Genomic DNA, 16,398 nt, shown 5'->3' on the forward strand with positions numbered 1-16,398 from the left:
TGCTACAAACAAGGAAATTATATTATTCACAAATCAAGCGCAGGTATTAAGAAGTTCTCCCGCTTTCTCGCGCCAATGTCAAACTTTTATTTTGAAAAATAACTCAGTGATTATCCACTACCTTTACTGAAGTACTCTGTATTATATTTTCTGCTTAAAAAATACTCTCTCTAACTGATGTTTGTATGATACTCCTTATTTCATGAATGAACTGACATGTGAAACTTGACTTTTTGTGTTGCTTTTGTTGCTGCCTCTTGTTCAAGACTCCCTTGGAAAACAGGTTTTCAAATCGCAATGAGTTTTTCTTTTTATTCTGGTAAAATAACGCTTAAAAAAACCTAACAAAAAACTTTTGGATTGTAAATTTGTGTTTGAATTCATTTTGCTACAATAACTATTTATTAACAGCTTGAAATAATGCATGGGTGTCATTGATCTTTTTCTTCAAACAATTGTGGAGTTAGTATTTGTGTCTTATATAGTTTCTCTCATCTGTCTGCCCACTAACAAATCCATCCGTCCGTCAGTCCCTCCATCCATTCCTCTGACCCACACGCGACTGCCTTGGTTGTTCAGACAAGGCCAGTTGATGGTAATTATTTATGAGACCTGGTCAAGGTCCATTACCGCTGATGGAAAGTACTTGCGTGCCTGCACAGAGGGGGTCTGGGTGGACAGTGTAAACCATGGGACCACAGTCCCTCATCTATTAGCTGCGCATTTTGATCAATTAACCCAGACCTTGAATTTGTTTCTGCGCGTCTGTCGAAACAAGTTCCTTTAAATAGACTTTAAAAGAGTACACACATACACACACACACACGTGCGCGCAAGCCACGAACAAGTGACCTCACTTGTGGTAAAACAGAAGAAGGCTTATGTTCTGGGTGGGTGACATCATGACCACATAATTAGCATGTATATGTAAGGAGAGTGATTGTAACCCTTACTGTGTGTGTGTGTGTGTGTGTGTGTGTGCGTGTGTGTGTGTGTGTGAATAAGGAACAAAATGGTGAAAAGTGTTTGCGAATGAATAAGAGAGAAGGCAGCTGATTTGCTCTGAGTTACCGAACACATTGGCTGCCGTCTAAGAGTTTCTATGATTTAAAAAAATAAAAAAAACGTTTTCCCCTGAAATTTGTTCAAGCTATTGTTTTCGGTGACATCACATCTGCACAGGCGCTGGTGAAAATGTGTGAGCAAACGCCACCTTCCAAGGAAACCTCTGCTGACCCGTGCATGCGTTTCTTCTGTGGGATGTGTGAAGTGGTTTTTGCGGAGCAGCTGTGGAAGTGATTTCATAAGGCTTCGCTCTCGGGATCAAGCCTTTAGAATACTAATAGATCTTTGCTGCGCTGCTCTAAGTGGTACAAATTTGGTTTGATAGTTCAGCCTCTGTGTTATTTGTATTGCTAGCCTCTCCTCCTCTTCTGTATCTTGCTGAGGTCCCACAGGAGTAAGTGTTTTTTTTTTTTTTTTTTTTTTTTTAAGATGCGCTTTTGAAGGTTTGGTTAGTTTATTTTTTATTTTTTATTTTTTGCTTTGGTGAACCAAAAGGAGAGACTTCAGATAATGAGTATTGCACAGACTGTTTGTGGAGTACAGGACGGAGGTTTCTGCATTTACATTCACCCCCGTCAATGCCTCCTACTTCACGATATCAATAGAACCATGGTGTTAGCGGTGTTTGGGAAAACAGGCACTACACACGCTGCTGTAGCTGCATTAAAGAGCACCAAAGGGCCCCTGTGGAGGAACTGTAGTGCAGCCAGCGCGGTTTTGCAGCCTTGGGCCATGGATGAGAGTGTTTACTAATGCAAAGTTGCTATCAGAGCTGCTTACTTCTGGAATTAGCTGCTGAAAAGGAATGCTGCTTGTGTTTTTAAGGGAAGGGGAGAGTTTCACATGAGCTCCAGGAAACTGGTGAATAAAACAAAACGCGCAGAGTTGTCTTTGTAGGTCGAAACATTTGGTAGAAGTAAAAAAAACAACTCTTAAATGTTCTTCATGGACTCGTGTGTATTTAGCTCCATCCAACTTCTCATCTTTGACCAACTTCTCTATCCCTGCTGAAGAACAGCAGCATAATATTTCCATGGACATGGTGTGTTCTGGGTGACGTGCAGCAGTTGTTCTCCAAAACATGTTGTTTTTGCGTGTAGGGTGAAAATGTTCAATGTTGGGGTCATCGAACATGAGCACCATTTTTCAGGTTCATGTATCGCCTGCATGGCTTGTTCCAAACTTTGATTTGAGCTTCTGTTTGTTCTCTTTCAGCAAAGGCTTTGTTCTTGCCACTCTTATTTCAAAGCCTAACTTTTTGGAGTGTAGGCATAATAATTGTCCTGCTGACAGATCCTCCCATCTAAGCTGTGGATCGCTCCAGCATTCCCACACTTGCGCGCACCGGGCTCAATTTGGGAATATCAGAGTAAAGGAGGCTTGATACAAACGCACGGCTCACTTTTCAGGTTTTTTATCTGTGAAAAAAATGTAGAACCGTGTAATATTAACAGCATCTTTCTAGTTATTCTGACCACTCAAAGCACTTTACACTAAAACACCATTTTCCCAACTGCACTCACGAATGTGTCTTCCCTAAGGCCAGACCAAAATGTGGAAAGAACTGGAATTAAGCGGACAACTTGTGGGTTGCAAAGAGACTCCTCGGCACAGTTGTTGTAGTTCAACAGGAAGCAGAAAGTAGAATGAAGCTGAATCAGGTTGTTGTGTGTCCGCTTCAGGAGAAGACGGCGTTCCAGCAGCAGTTCCTCCCAGAGTTCGTCTCGCAGGAGAAGGAGCCGAAGTGCGGACAGAGACAAAGGAAGAAGCCACCGCTCACACAGATCCCGCAGCCGGGAGAGAAGGTAGGACATTTGACTGGGTTTTAGCTTTAAACCTTTAAGCCAGGAAGATGAGAAATGGTGTCAAATGCTTTTTTCTTTTTGGGTGTTTGCCTTTTGAAACATGACCGTAACATAAACACATCGTTTTATATTTATTTTCAAAGTTTTCAGATATGAGCAAATGGATCCTCACGTGTCAGCAGGACGTAGTTATGTGTGCATGCAGTCTCAGCTGCCCTGCCTATGTGTGTGTGCAGGTGGGCAAGTGTGGATGATGCAGAGACACAAGAGAAACAGCAGCATATATGCTAATATTAATACACTAATACACCTCTGCTCATAGACATTACTGCAATTACAACATTAGGAAGCATACAAATGCAAATGGTGATCATTATTATTCTAGTATTTCACTACTTTTGTTCCCTAACGGACACAGTTATTTATGCTAAACTAATGTGTACGCACCTGCTCACACATGTCACGCACACACATAAACACAGGGCCGCGGCTGTCTGCTGTAGGATGATCTACATTGTCAGGGCGAAGATGAAATCATTCATTGGTCTTCTGAATAGGCACGCACCGATAAATCGGCCCCGATTTCTTTAATTATGGGAGATCGGTGATAAGCCGATACTTTGATGTGAAGCTGATCTTATTGATTGATTTTATCTAACTCGCCAAAGATCTAAAAATCAACCACTGTCCTCTTTTACTCTGCCGTGAGAGAGGTTTGACTGACAGACCGGGTCATGTCTGCACGTTCGCAGTTATCAATAATCACCCCCGCTGTTTCCAACTCAGCAACTTTCTTGCCATATTTAACAATATTTCAGACAAAAATATATGGCATCTGCCAAAATCTGAATCTGCAGGTCAGGCTTTTTAAAGATTGGTAATCGGCGATCGGCCAGTAAACTGCAATCCGTGCACCCTTACGTCTGACTCTGTCACATATCACATTATCCGGAAAAGTGTAGGATCTTACTATATATGTTGGCGAAATCTTTTCCTATTGATGCTGCCAAGGACTCGCACTGAGTTGGAAAAAACTTGGTTTTGATTGATTATGTTTTTTAACATGTTGTTGGACATTTTTATTTTTATTTATGTTGTGGTGATCACTCAGGTTTCAATTTTTTATTTTTTATTTTTGCATACATTTTATGGTCAATGTCATTTAGTGCTGTTTTTGTTCAGGTCACCCCTGTAAAGGAGATCTTAAAAATCAATGGGTCTTTCCCGGTAAAATAAAGTAATAATTAATGGCGAGTCTCGTATCCCTTTCAGACACATAAAGAGAACGTCTCTGTGTGTGGTGATCCAGGGCATTAGCATCACTAATCTGTGGCTAATGAACCAGTAAACTGTTCTGTTTTTTTTTTTTTTTAAATCCCTCACACACACCGACCACTCTGAAACACACAAAAACATGCACAGATGCGCAATTGAGGGAAAGGTTGTTATAATATATGCGCGAGCGAGGCCCTTTGTTTACTTGTGTATGGCTGCGGGGGAGAGCAGAGATCATTTTAATCACAAAGAGAAAAACTGATTTAATATCTTCATTACAGAGATTTTGGGATGAATGGATTATGCAACAGAGACGCTTTGACACGTGTGGCTGATGGTGTCATGAAAAGACACCACACTCCCACTCTCCCGCCACAGAATAAGCGACGAAACTGCAACCGCTGAGGGGATTCGGACGAGTGGTTTTGTTTCAAGCGCCTGTGTCTCCCAACCCTCTGCGGCGGTGAGTCCGTCACTCGGCGGAACTGCCTCCGATGAAAACGTTGGTGCAAAGTGGCGTCGCTGGTGTGTCGCGAGATGAAAGGTGGAAGGGATTTGGGGAGATTTAGGACGACGGTGAACGTCGGTGTTTGCAAAACGCTGCGCTGTGATTAGGAGGGCTCCGTTGTGTAATCGGCTTAATGGTGAGCGAGGAGCAGGTGGACTGGCTGACGTTAGTGAGAGAGCGTGTTTGGGAGTTAGTTGGGGGAGGGGGTGCGAGGCGGAGTTAGGGATGTGCAAAACGAGAGCATTAATTATAAATTTATGCGGATGAGTGATGGCGTCTCCAGTTTGTGGTTTTAAAACGTTTGTGGTTTTTGTCTGCTGTCACGCTGTTTCTTGTCTCGCCCGTACCTGTTGATGTATCTAAAAATGTGTTTCACCTAAATCTAAAACGTAAAGAAATGGAAGAACATTTTGGCGAAACATTAATTACACGTGTCACCTGTGATGTGCCTCATTTTGTGTAGTTGGTGTGTGCCAAGACAAAGGTGCCAAATTTGCGATTTTACCTTGGTGTGCTTTTGGCAGGATCTCGTTTTATTGTTTTTCCAAACTTAGTGGAAACTAAACGTCTAATGATTAAAGTTCAATTTGAGATCTCCCAACTGGTCAAGTAATAATTAGCTGAGTTAATCAGAAAGTAGGTGGACGATTGAATGCAGGAGGCTGGTATGCCAACTATTGATTCAATAAAAAGTATCAGTTCTAATTAGTCGCTCTTATGCCATGCTGACCAGAGCTAACGCGACCATGTTCTAAGATAGCGTGTTCTAACCAACAACACTGCAAGCTGTTTGCCGATCAGCTAACAATCCCTGGTTCCTGACACAGACGAAGCCAGCCAGAAATTAACACAACTTGTTCCTGCTGGTGTAGTAAGCCGAACTTACTGTTGACGCTCACAAGTAGTATTGTTGTTCATGGCGCTTTGTATTTAAAATAAGTCGCTTAAACAGCAATATGTCAGATTTTTGTTGTGATTGGCAAGATGCTTTCATGCACAATTTTACCACTTCAAACGATTAACTTATCAATCGCTGTGGCAATTGTTGAATAGCTGAATCAATTCTCCAAAAACGTTGATTGCTAATTAAGTCTAAGCTTCCTCAAAATAAAGCTCTGTCTTTTTGCATGAACTGGTTGTTTGGAAAACACAAGATTGTCTTTCTTTCCTTTAAACATTCATTGTATTATAATTACTATTTAGTTGTTTGTTTTTGTTGCTATAACTGGAATTTGTAAAGTGGCTCATTTTTGTCATAACATTTTGTGTCAACCTGTGGTATTTTTACTAATCTGCAGTAATCTGATAAGTTTACACATTAGCTGGCTACTCCTTAGTACGTAGTTTTTCTTAATTGTTTAATCTTTATCCAGCCTTTCAGTACTTAATAGTTATTTTATAAGGAGACATTTTGCAATTTTCAAGCCTGTACGTCTACGTTGGACACTGCTTGTCCAACACCCTATAAGTTTAATAGATGTTGCACAATGCTTCGGTGCCATGACCACCATTTGTCAGGGCTCTGTGTGTTTGTGCGTGCATGTGCGGATGAGACTGTGTGAGCGGCTCTCTGATGGATCAGAGGAGGATTGAGCGGACAGGACCTCGTGATTGATACTTAGACAAGATATAAGGCGCTGCCTGCCACCCCGCACCTGGCCGCGCACCAGAACCTGCTCCACCTTCAGAATGTGAAGGAGCGTCTGGGAGACGGTGACAGGAGAGGGGAGAGACGAGAGGAGATGAAAAGTTAGGGGAGAATGGAAAAAGTGCCGGTTCAGTTGGGAAAGCGAGCGGCGTAGGAAGCAGGAGATGGACTCGAGAGGGATATTATTCAAAAGAAATGAGAATAATCACGTCCACAACAGAATATTCCAGGAGGAAAGATTAGAACCGTGGCCGGCCGGCGCGGGTTGAAGTGAGGATTCTTATTACCCTCTTTTGGATCCCTCGCCTATCAATAAAAAATAGAAAGATCCATGAAATAAGAATAATGCTCCATCATGCGTTTACTATTTATTGGAGCTACCTGCCTCTCTTCTCTCCCTTCCTCCTTTTATTCCTGCCCTCAATCAGAGAAGCGCCGGGTCCCCCAGAGGCAGTCAATCTTGCCCTGAAATGTAAAACAGACAAGAGGAACAGATTACCTATTTGCCATTAATGTTTATTCTCTTTGATGTGAGCAGGCATATCAGGCAGTGTATGTGTGTGTGTGTGTGTGTGTGTGTAACAGGCCTGCTTGTGGAAGGGTGATTGAGCCTATGCACGTATGTGCAGATTTCCATGAACGCATGCTCATATGGGGGTGTCAGTGAATAGTGCGCTGGGGGAGAGCAGTGTGGATCGTGGCAGCTGCCTCGTACGGTGATCTGATCGGTGCAACAAAGACGACACAGCCTCTCATCACAGCCGGATCACAGGCTCGTCTTTAGGTGAGCACGCCGGAGCGCCGTAGTTCTCGCCTGTTAACGGCAACCGCAGCAGGGGCTAAACGTGTGTGGCTCAGTCAGTCAATCTCTTCGGTTGCTTTTTCACCGCAGCCCTAATGGCGCTAACAGAGTAGGAATCTCTGGCGCAACAGACCCACCACTTGACCAGTCGGAGCGAAGCCGAGTGCATCGTCCTTTGTTGGGTATTCACACACGTGCTCATAGGTTAGCATCTACTTCATGGGAGCTGACAACGCCAATTTACTTCATTAATATTTCAGGGCTGTGTTGAGTTAGCAGGTCAGAGTGCTGGCGTCAGGGTTTGGCCCCGCTAACACTGGAGTACCTCTCTTCAGTCAAAGGAGAGTGAAACCTTTAATTATCGGCGTTTCCCTTTGGGGAGACGGCAAACTAAGCACTCCACCCAGGAAACTGGATCAGACACCTGCGTGTGAGACTCACAACTGGGGCCTGGTTAAAGTAGAGAGATTAAAAACTATTATACTGTGGTAAAGTTAGTCAGATATCTTAAAGCGGTGATGCTTTGTAACGCCGAGGTTGAGACAAAGGCCCCTTTTCATACTGACTTCGAAGTTACTGTTGTACAACACCAGCCCTGCCCCTCGTACGAGGCCAAAGTAAAGCTCTTAGCGTGTGTGAGTGTGTGTGTGAGTGAGTGTGTGCGCACATGCAGTTGAGCGATGACCTGGTATTTATTTCACACAGCAATTTTCCCCCTGTATGAGATGAGGTGTCGTACATCTGCTAGATAGCTTTTTCTGCCTTGCTCCGACATGAAGAGTGCACAAGGTCATCTGGGCTGCTTGGGATTGGGGAGAACTGAGGTGAGGAACCGAAGGGTGGTGCAACAAGGTCTTACACACACAGAGAGAGAGAGAGAGAAAAAAGGATGTGTGAGAAGGCTGAACTCCGGTGGGGAAGGACCCTATTGTAGGCGACCTCTACGGCCTTGATCACCAGTCGTCCTTCCTAGTAAGAAGAGGGATATTGGTACATTTGTGGCCCTTGTATTTTCATTCACAGAGATTAGTGTGTGAATGCAGTGCAGCAGGTGGCGTTGGGTGTTGCTGGCTTCACCAGGAAGCAGCCCTGAGTGTGTTTTGAAGATGTGACAAGTGGATTCTATGTGGTTTTGTTGTTTCAGGAGAACCATTAGCTTTAATAGCGTGCTGATGGATGCAAAATGAAATCAAGAGGAATAGTAGAAAAGCTTAAATCTTCTTTAGGATGCACATTCTTGCCACAGCGTTCTCACCTGTGTATATTCATCTCCCGTTGAACTAAAGTGTGCTGGAGTGTTGCAACACTGGAATTTAAGAGCGAGCTCCTGGCTGTGTTTTTTTTTCCTCTTTTTTCTTTAGTTTTTTTTTTTTATCCAACTGTCTGTTATCCCATGGCCTCTCAACATCTTCTCTTCTCCCCTTTCCACAAGATGACACTCTGCCCTTTCTTCCTTCTTCCCCTATTACCGGACCTGCAGAGGGTTGATTTAAACTGAAAGATGACCTGGTTTGGTTCAGCTACGTCTTCTCTACTCCATAAAAATCAACATGCTTCCAGTCGTAAGATCTGAGCGCGTTTGTTGTTGCGCCTCTCTTTTCCTCCCTCTCTCTGTCTTGCTCTCTTTCTGTGTTGTCTTTTTTATTTATCTGCTGTAAAGGCCAGTCAAGCGCTGCTCAGCTTTGTTGTCAGAAACCTTTATTTACCAAAGGGAGGAATAAGTGACTGACACAGACAGCCTCTTTCATCCCCTTCTCGCCGCGAGCAGTGTTCCCCTCCACCGCCAGAGGAAACCCTCTCCCTCCCTCTGCTCTCTTCTCACTTCTGCCAAGCTGTCCCCTCTCTCTCCCCCACCTCACCCTCCCATCACACTCCTGCATCCTGCAGGCTCACAACACACCTACCCCGCTCCCTCGGGTAGCAACCTAGCTGTAGAGTCTGCACCGAGTAGCACGCAGACACACAAACAGAAAGTTCACCTCACAACAGTCATCAGCCGCTCCTCTCATGCAGGTTATCAAATGAAATGGACTCAAACAAAGCTCAGCTTCACATCCTATTCTGCACCCTCTTTTGTTCTAATCCTGTCTGGAATTATCATCTTAAAGTAAAGCTTAGTTAATAGCAACTCTGTCCCTAAATAAAAGAAATATCTTTAAATTACTGGTCGGGAACACAGATTTTTGTCAGAAAAACAAGGCAGTACAACAATATGTTTGTTAGCTTATGTTGCTGCCTGCTAAAGAAAAGCAGTGTTAGTTTTGTTGTAATTTTTTTTGAGTGTTTATTTTTTGTAAAGCTTTTGGTACCAATTTCAGCATATTCCAAAGGCTTCTGCATCCTCAGGCGAACTGTGCATATCCTGCGAGCCAAGCGGACGGTTGAGATTTTGTTGTTGATAGTACTAATTGCATAAATTTCTTATGACAAATTCCTTAATTTCCCACAAATCAAATGGATACTAATACGTTTGATGAGCTGATTTTTTTCTTGTTTCTTTTCCACCAGGGCAGCGATTGCATCCCTGCTAGTGCGTCACAAAGTGGCAGCCTGACTGATGTGCTTCCTTCCTTGACTGCATACAAAATTGTTTTATTGCAAACACTGCTTCCTGCTGAACCGTTTACATTTAATATGCAGTCATAAAAATGTATTTTTTGTCTTTCGTTTTACGTCCATAGAGCACTTCAGATTGGCTTGTGTAACGATGCTAAATAAAGACAAGTGCCTTGCCTTTGGTCAGGTGAAACTTTTCTGCAACAGATATGCAGAACAGTGAAACAGAAGTGATCGTCTAAATGCACTTCATGATCATTAGTAGGAATGTATGTGACGCCGTGGGGTTGTACCCGGTTCATGGCATCAATAGTTGTTGGGAATATGATTTTTCAGCAACAGTTTCTGCTGTAAAACTGAAAACAAGTCATGATTTGGTCTATCAGTAGGAAAACAAACCAAATCAAAACGGAACTGGTTCACAAAGTGCAAAATTAACTTTTTTCGTGGCCGTCTCGGATTCAGATGTTTTATACTTTAAACAGTACAACGTTTTTTGACCGTCCTGATAATTCAAACATTGCTCTGTCTCTGTTCCAACCTCGTGAAATAAGGGTGCATAATTATGAACATTTGAGCCAATAACGATATCTGATACAACATCACTCTTTTTGGCCGATGACAAATATTTACTTTTGACACCTTGAAAACAGCCCTTCACCACTGCTTCAGTTAAACTCACCACAATCTCGATTACTTCACTATCACTGTGACGTGACCAAACACGTAGCCCTTACCAATCTCTTTCACTCCCCTTTCACAAACTGATAACAATAAGATGAAAATAAATATCGGTTGTTAATATTAGGTAATATTTAGTTTGTCTAAAATCACCACATATATATTTTGTAACAATGTATCTCCAGGGACAAAATGTCCTCAAATTGAAATGTTTTTCAAGTTCAAACATTGGCCAGTTAATTCAGTAGCTGGCAGAAGTTTTCAAAACCGCATCTCAAATGATGCAAATATACAATTTTTAAAAGCTTTGTGACTGAAATGTCCCAGACATGGTGCCCATATATATATTTACATCTGTTCACCAAACAAAGAATCTGTTCTTTTGATAATTGAAATCTAGTAGAAATCTGTAATACCACCTTTTTTTCCCTTTTTTTTTTTTGGTGAAAAGGCAGATTTCCCTGTTTTGGTAATGAAACCTCCAGAATGCCAAAGACTAATAACATTCAGTCCGCCCTTCTTGCGTCTACTTTGTGACAGTGAAAAGCTTCGTCCGTCTGGCCGGATCAACAGAAAGAAAATGAACACCAAATGTATCTCCGTCTCTCCCTGCCTCCTTCTAGCCTTCTCTCGGTCTCTCGCTCCCATTTAAGCTTCTTGAAGTTCTTCCAAATTGGGTTTTAAATGCCAATTAGGAGGTTGAATGTAGTAAAATAAAAGCAAATGCAGGCAGGATGGCCTCACCTTCTGGCTGGTTAGGCTTCAGAGAGAGCCGAGCCGGACCTTTGGCTCCCAGCGAGGCTTTGAGAGAAATATCCTGCCTAATGAACACATTAATTAGAACCATAACTATTTATAAGATGATAATTAGAAACGAAGGGAGGTAAACTGGGCTTTTCCTGCAATTAATGGAGGATTAATTACGGGAGCTAATGAAGTGGATTTTTGAAACGCGTGGAGGTGAAGTACAGAGATATGCAGCTTGCTTTGTGATCACTGGCATAATTATTTTCTCCAGCACCAAAGCGTTTGAGGCCCTGGTCCTCGCTGGCTCAGACCGGCTAATAAGCATCATTGCATCGTTATATATGCACTTAAAAAGACTTGCCACTGAAATGACTGTCTAATTATTTCTAATTGGCAGGCCCTGTGTGTTGTCATTGAGCTGTTGGGAGCGGCGACAGAGCCCTGGGTCTAATAACGCTCAGGGCGGAGAAGGTTGGGAGAGAAAGAGAGAGAGAGAGAGAGGCAGACAGTGACACGAACGGGGTGAAGAGGAGGGGAGGGTGTGTGTGTGTGTGTGTGTGTGGGAGTCTCCACTGGTCGGACCAACACATCGGACCCTGGTGTCAGTCTCCCAGCAGGACATCAGGTCATCGGCGGTCCGGCGCGCTCCGAGGTCACCCCAACAAGTATTCAATTACCAAACTTTCATTTTATCTCTGCCCGTCTTCCCGTCTTTTAATCGAAATGCCTGTGGTCTTAATTTATGCGCAGATAAACACCGCTGCGCGCGTGCGGCTCTTATACTTTTAAAGAAACACAGCGGTGGGCTGTGTTTATGCAGTGTGTGTGATTTGGTGGCCAGGTTCTGAGCCAGTCCTCTGAGACTGGAGCTGAGAGTGCATGCATGGACCGACCTCAGTCAGCTGCTCACTCTGGGGCTCCAACCATATGGACGCCGACACTCGGAGGACCCTGGCACAGACTTAAGTGTTAACTTTCTAACATGCATACATTAGGAGACAGATATTATTTTATACATTGCATGAAAAGACAACCTTTTCCACTGTTGGACTTTTACCACATTTTGTCTGTTAGGATTGCTACGGTTATTTCTATTTGCTAAATGCCAGAATAACATGAGGGATTCTTTTTTCTTCAAAGTTAAAAGTTTACATACACTAAGATTACTAAACCTTTAAACAATTTGAGAATGCCTGGATGGTAATTTCATGAATTTGCAAGCTTCTGTTTGGTTAATTCTCAGCATTTGAGATAAATTGCGGTAAACCTCAGATATTCTGCTTTCTTGTGTGACAGCAGGGAAGCGTCAAAATAAATTGAGAAAAGATATCAGGGAAAGAACTGTGGACCTCCACAAGTCTGGCTGACCCTTGGGTAAAATGTCCAAATCCACATTCATCTGTTCAACAGACCCTCAGGATTGTTCAGACATAACACTGTTAGGAAAGGAGACTGGGTTGTGACATATGTGCTACATAGTTGAAATAAGCTGAAAGGCGGCTCATAGAAGAAGAAGAAAAAGAAGAAGAAGCCATCACTCCAAAAGCAACAAATGAAATGCAGGTTACTGTTTGCAAAAGCACTCGGGGAGAAAGAACTTCATTTTTTGAGACGTCCTGTTGTCTGGTGAAATTAAAAGTCAGCTGCTTAGCCTTGTTGATATTGTTATATTTCGAAATATAAGGTCAGAACAGAACACAATCGTAACTGATCATACTGTTTGGGTGTTTTGCTTCAGGTGGGCCTCATGTACTTAATAAAAAGCTCGCATTGTGAAGAAATAACAATGTACAAATTCTGAAACAACATCTTGAGGAAGGATGTTTCCCCCCAAGTCATAGAGTTTAAAAAGGCAATTCTACCAAATACTGAGACAATGTATGCCAATTTCTGAATTAAAAGAAAGTAATGAGATGTGAATGAGAGATGTTCTGACTCATATGTTGATATATTTCAACAACGTAGCTGTAAATTGACCCTTTAAAAGGTCTGTCAACAAAGAATGATGCGTGTCAGATCACCTGTGGAAGCAGTTATCTTGCATTTTGTTTTTAGGTTCCCTTATACTAGTTATGTCAAACTAAAGATGTACAAAGTTTTGATATAATTTGGCATAAAAAAAAATACTGTTTTGATCTCTAGGTTTCTGTGTGCAAGTACTTAACTTATTCTAAGCAGAGCCGTGTGTGTTGCCAAAAAAAACAACAACTTTGTGACACACCTTCTCTCCCCTCTGAACAACTCGAGAGCAAATTGCCTGCTAATGAAACCACTGCCTGCACTTGTCAGATCACTTTGGACAAGCAATGCACAACGCAAACACACCCGCCAACATGTGGTTTCACTCTCACATTTGGGAATATAGCTGTGAAAGCAACAAAAAAAAAAGGAGAATCAATAGCGGAGAGTTGAAATGAATATCATGTGCGTCTTGACTAGAAAACTTGACAGTCAGTTTGAAAGTAATGAAACACTTTCTCGGTGTGCTCATGAGGGTTTTACATTTGAGGTTTGTCTTTCTTTTTTTGCTCCGTCTATCCAGTTGGGGTTTGGCTGAGCAGAGGACAGGAGAAGCAAGCGGAGACAGTTGTGGCCGGGTATTGTGTTGTACAAACAGCAGAAAGAGTCGGTGCCGAGGTTGAGAAATTTCAACCACAATTTTGGCATTAACATGAAGAAAAAAATGCTTATTTTAAATGGAGTGAACAATTTTGTCAAATCGGTTTGGTTTGGGATTTTAACACAGACTAAATTTGTTGCTGAGCTTCTTCTTGATTTTAATTCAAACTTGGGTATCTAGTATGTTCAGCTTCCTATTTTCTGCTGGAGTCTGACTGCCTGCTTAAAACAGGGAGCAGAAATGAGCCTACACGCCTCCATGGAAAATATTTTCTTTCCTAGAAGCTTCCTAGATCTTGTGTGCTTCCAAACTTTGTTTTCGAACTTCTCCTTGATGCTAAAAGTAGCTAACTCTCTTTTTTTTTTACTCAGTAACAACCTCGAGACAGAAAAGTGTTGTCAATGTGACCCTACGTCGTTCGGTTGCGGCGCATTCACTGTTTTAAATCAGAGCCGATCAAGTTCTAAATCATCCAAGTCCAGTCACCGGACGATTTCTCTGCATCTTTAGTAGAAGTGCGTTGAATCTGCTCAGACGAAGGCAGCGGGTTGTCGGATCCTCGCGTTGCAGAAATTCCCCCTTCATAATTTGGAAAGAAGCTAAAATCTGCCCTCTGTGGTCTGTGAAGCGAGAGCCTTATTGGAGAGGAGAGGGCCTTTCTCTCTGAGGATGGAAGACTTTTCTTCGCTATTCACTTGTTGGTTTTTCTTTGTGTGTTTTCCTCCTCTCCTCCTTGTTCAGCCTTGACAGCGTATGGGAAACAAAAATGATTTTCTTGAAACTTCTTTGTGAGGGAAGTCTCTGTTCTGTCAGAAGACAATTTGATGTTATTCCAGCGAAGAGGAAAAATTATTGCCGCTGTTCTTTTCTCTGTTTTTTTTTCCCCTCCCGCTTTTTATGGGGCGCTACTCCATTTGTGTCTTGGGTGTTTAATTAAGTGTAGTTTCCTTTTAATAGTGGAATGTGTGCCTGCTTTTTGTCGTCCTGTTCCTCCATGCCTTTTACAGTCCGCCCACATGGTTTGTCTCAGCGTTTATGATTTTTCTTATACCAGAGTTGTGAGGTTCCTAAATCACTTAAGTACACGGGGCCTGAGTAGCCCCACATTTAAACAGTAAAAGGCTGTTATGCTAAAGGCCCTTAGATCTCCTATCACTTCATAAATATATGCGTATAAAAGGCAGAAAAATACATCTTCCCTGACCAGAGTGAAGGAAGGAGGGGGGGCAGTGAGTGTCTGAGCGCACACCTGCTAATTGGAGCCAGCTTGATGTGAAAAGCACGGCTGTCTGCTCTGTCTTCTCCATAAACCCAGAATCACTTTTTTTTATTTTATTTTATTTTTCTATTTTTATTCTTTACTGCCACGTCGAGGGTTATTTTCCTATCCTTTCTTTTCAGTGCTTAGTCCTCCCATTGTCCTTCACCTGTTTTCTTTGTGTCTCATTGGAGCATACCTGCACATTCTTAAGATGTATGTGCAGGCATGCACATACATCTTGGACTTTGCTTTATTATTTTCTGGTCTGGTTAAGTCTGGAAGAAGTTTTTCAGAACTTTTTTCTTCTTCTGTTGTCTAAAAGAAAATGGGTTTATATATATAAAAAACTACTTTTATCACTGATTTGTCACATCGGCACATAAACATTTTACCCATTGGTGTTTTGAATTAGGGGCTGCACAGTGGCGCAGTTGGTAGAGCTGTTGCCTTGCAGCAAGAAGGATATGGGTTCGATTCCCGGCCCCGGTCTTTCTGCATGGAGTTTGCATGTTCTCCCTGTGCATGCGTGGGTTTTCTCCGGGTACTCCGGTTTCCTCCCACAGTCCAAAAACATGACTGTCACACAACTGTGTGAGTGTGTGTGTGCATGGTTGTGTGTCCTGTGTGTCTCTGTGTTGCCCTGCGACAGACTGGCGACCTATCCAGGGTGACCCCGCCTCTCGCCCGGCACGCCAGCTGGAGATGGGCACCAGCACCCGTCCCGACCCCACTGAGGGACAAGGGTGTTAGAAAATGGATGGATGGATGTTTTGAATTATCTGACTGATTGCACCAGGGATGCACTATTAAACCTAATATCAAGATAGGCCGATATTAGCCATTTTTAAAATGTTTTGGTAGCTGTATCGGTTCGATATTTAAAAATTATGTTTATTTCCTTTTTGTTGCAGTTTGTTTCTGCAGGGAGATTGAAAGAGGTTGGTCATGAGGCAGTGATAGTGATGCACACAGGATTGTGGGGAGTTCAGCTGAAGCAGTGTTGGAATTGGTAGTGTTGTCGTTTAATTTCAAAGTGTCAAAAGGGTGGTGAAATATATAAATAATAAGTAGAATTGCTTCATTTTAACAGTAATATTGATATTGTATATTGATGTTGGCCCAAATTTACATATCAGTCCATTACATGGTATTCACACACTGTCTGTTTGCTCACCAGTATGCGTTAGATTCAAGTTCAACTCGACAAGTGACCTTAAAATTGACTAAATCGCCAGAAAAGCTCTAAAACTATCTTTTAAAAAAAACAAATTAACAAACAAAATAACAGATACCAAAGTTCACAATCTCTATTTTTAAAAATCTACATTTAGTTTTTGATTTTGAAACAGAGCTAATCTAAACTAGTGCTGCTGCCAAAAAAGTACATTAAATAGACTGATGACGCCACACTCTGAAAATTAGAAGCTGGT

The 16,398-nt window shown here is 42.4% G+C and overlaps 1 protein-coding gene across 2 annotated transcripts in view; it reads left to right on the forward strand.

Moving 5' to 3' along the window:
• The window catches only part of rsrc1 (arginine/serine-rich coiled-coil 1), a 142,467-nt gene that overhangs the window by 2,028 nt on the left and 124,041 nt on the right, over window positions 1-16,398 (forward strand). For both annotated transcript variants that reach the window (XM_081614507.1, XM_081614508.1), the window contains exon 3: window positions 2,748-2,870. In XM_081614507.1, coding sequence (XP_081470633.1) covers window positions 2,748-2,870 — 123 coding nt within the window. The remainder of the gene's footprint in view (window positions 1-2,747; window positions 2,871-16,398) is intronic.

Source organism: Poecilia reticulata, chromosome 13, assembly GCF_904066995.2.
Source record: "Poecilia reticulata chromosome 13, P_reticulata-male-v2, whole genome shotgun sequence".
NCBI lineage: Eukaryota > Metazoa > Chordata > Actinopteri > Cyprinodontiformes > Poeciliidae > Poecilia > Poecilia reticulata.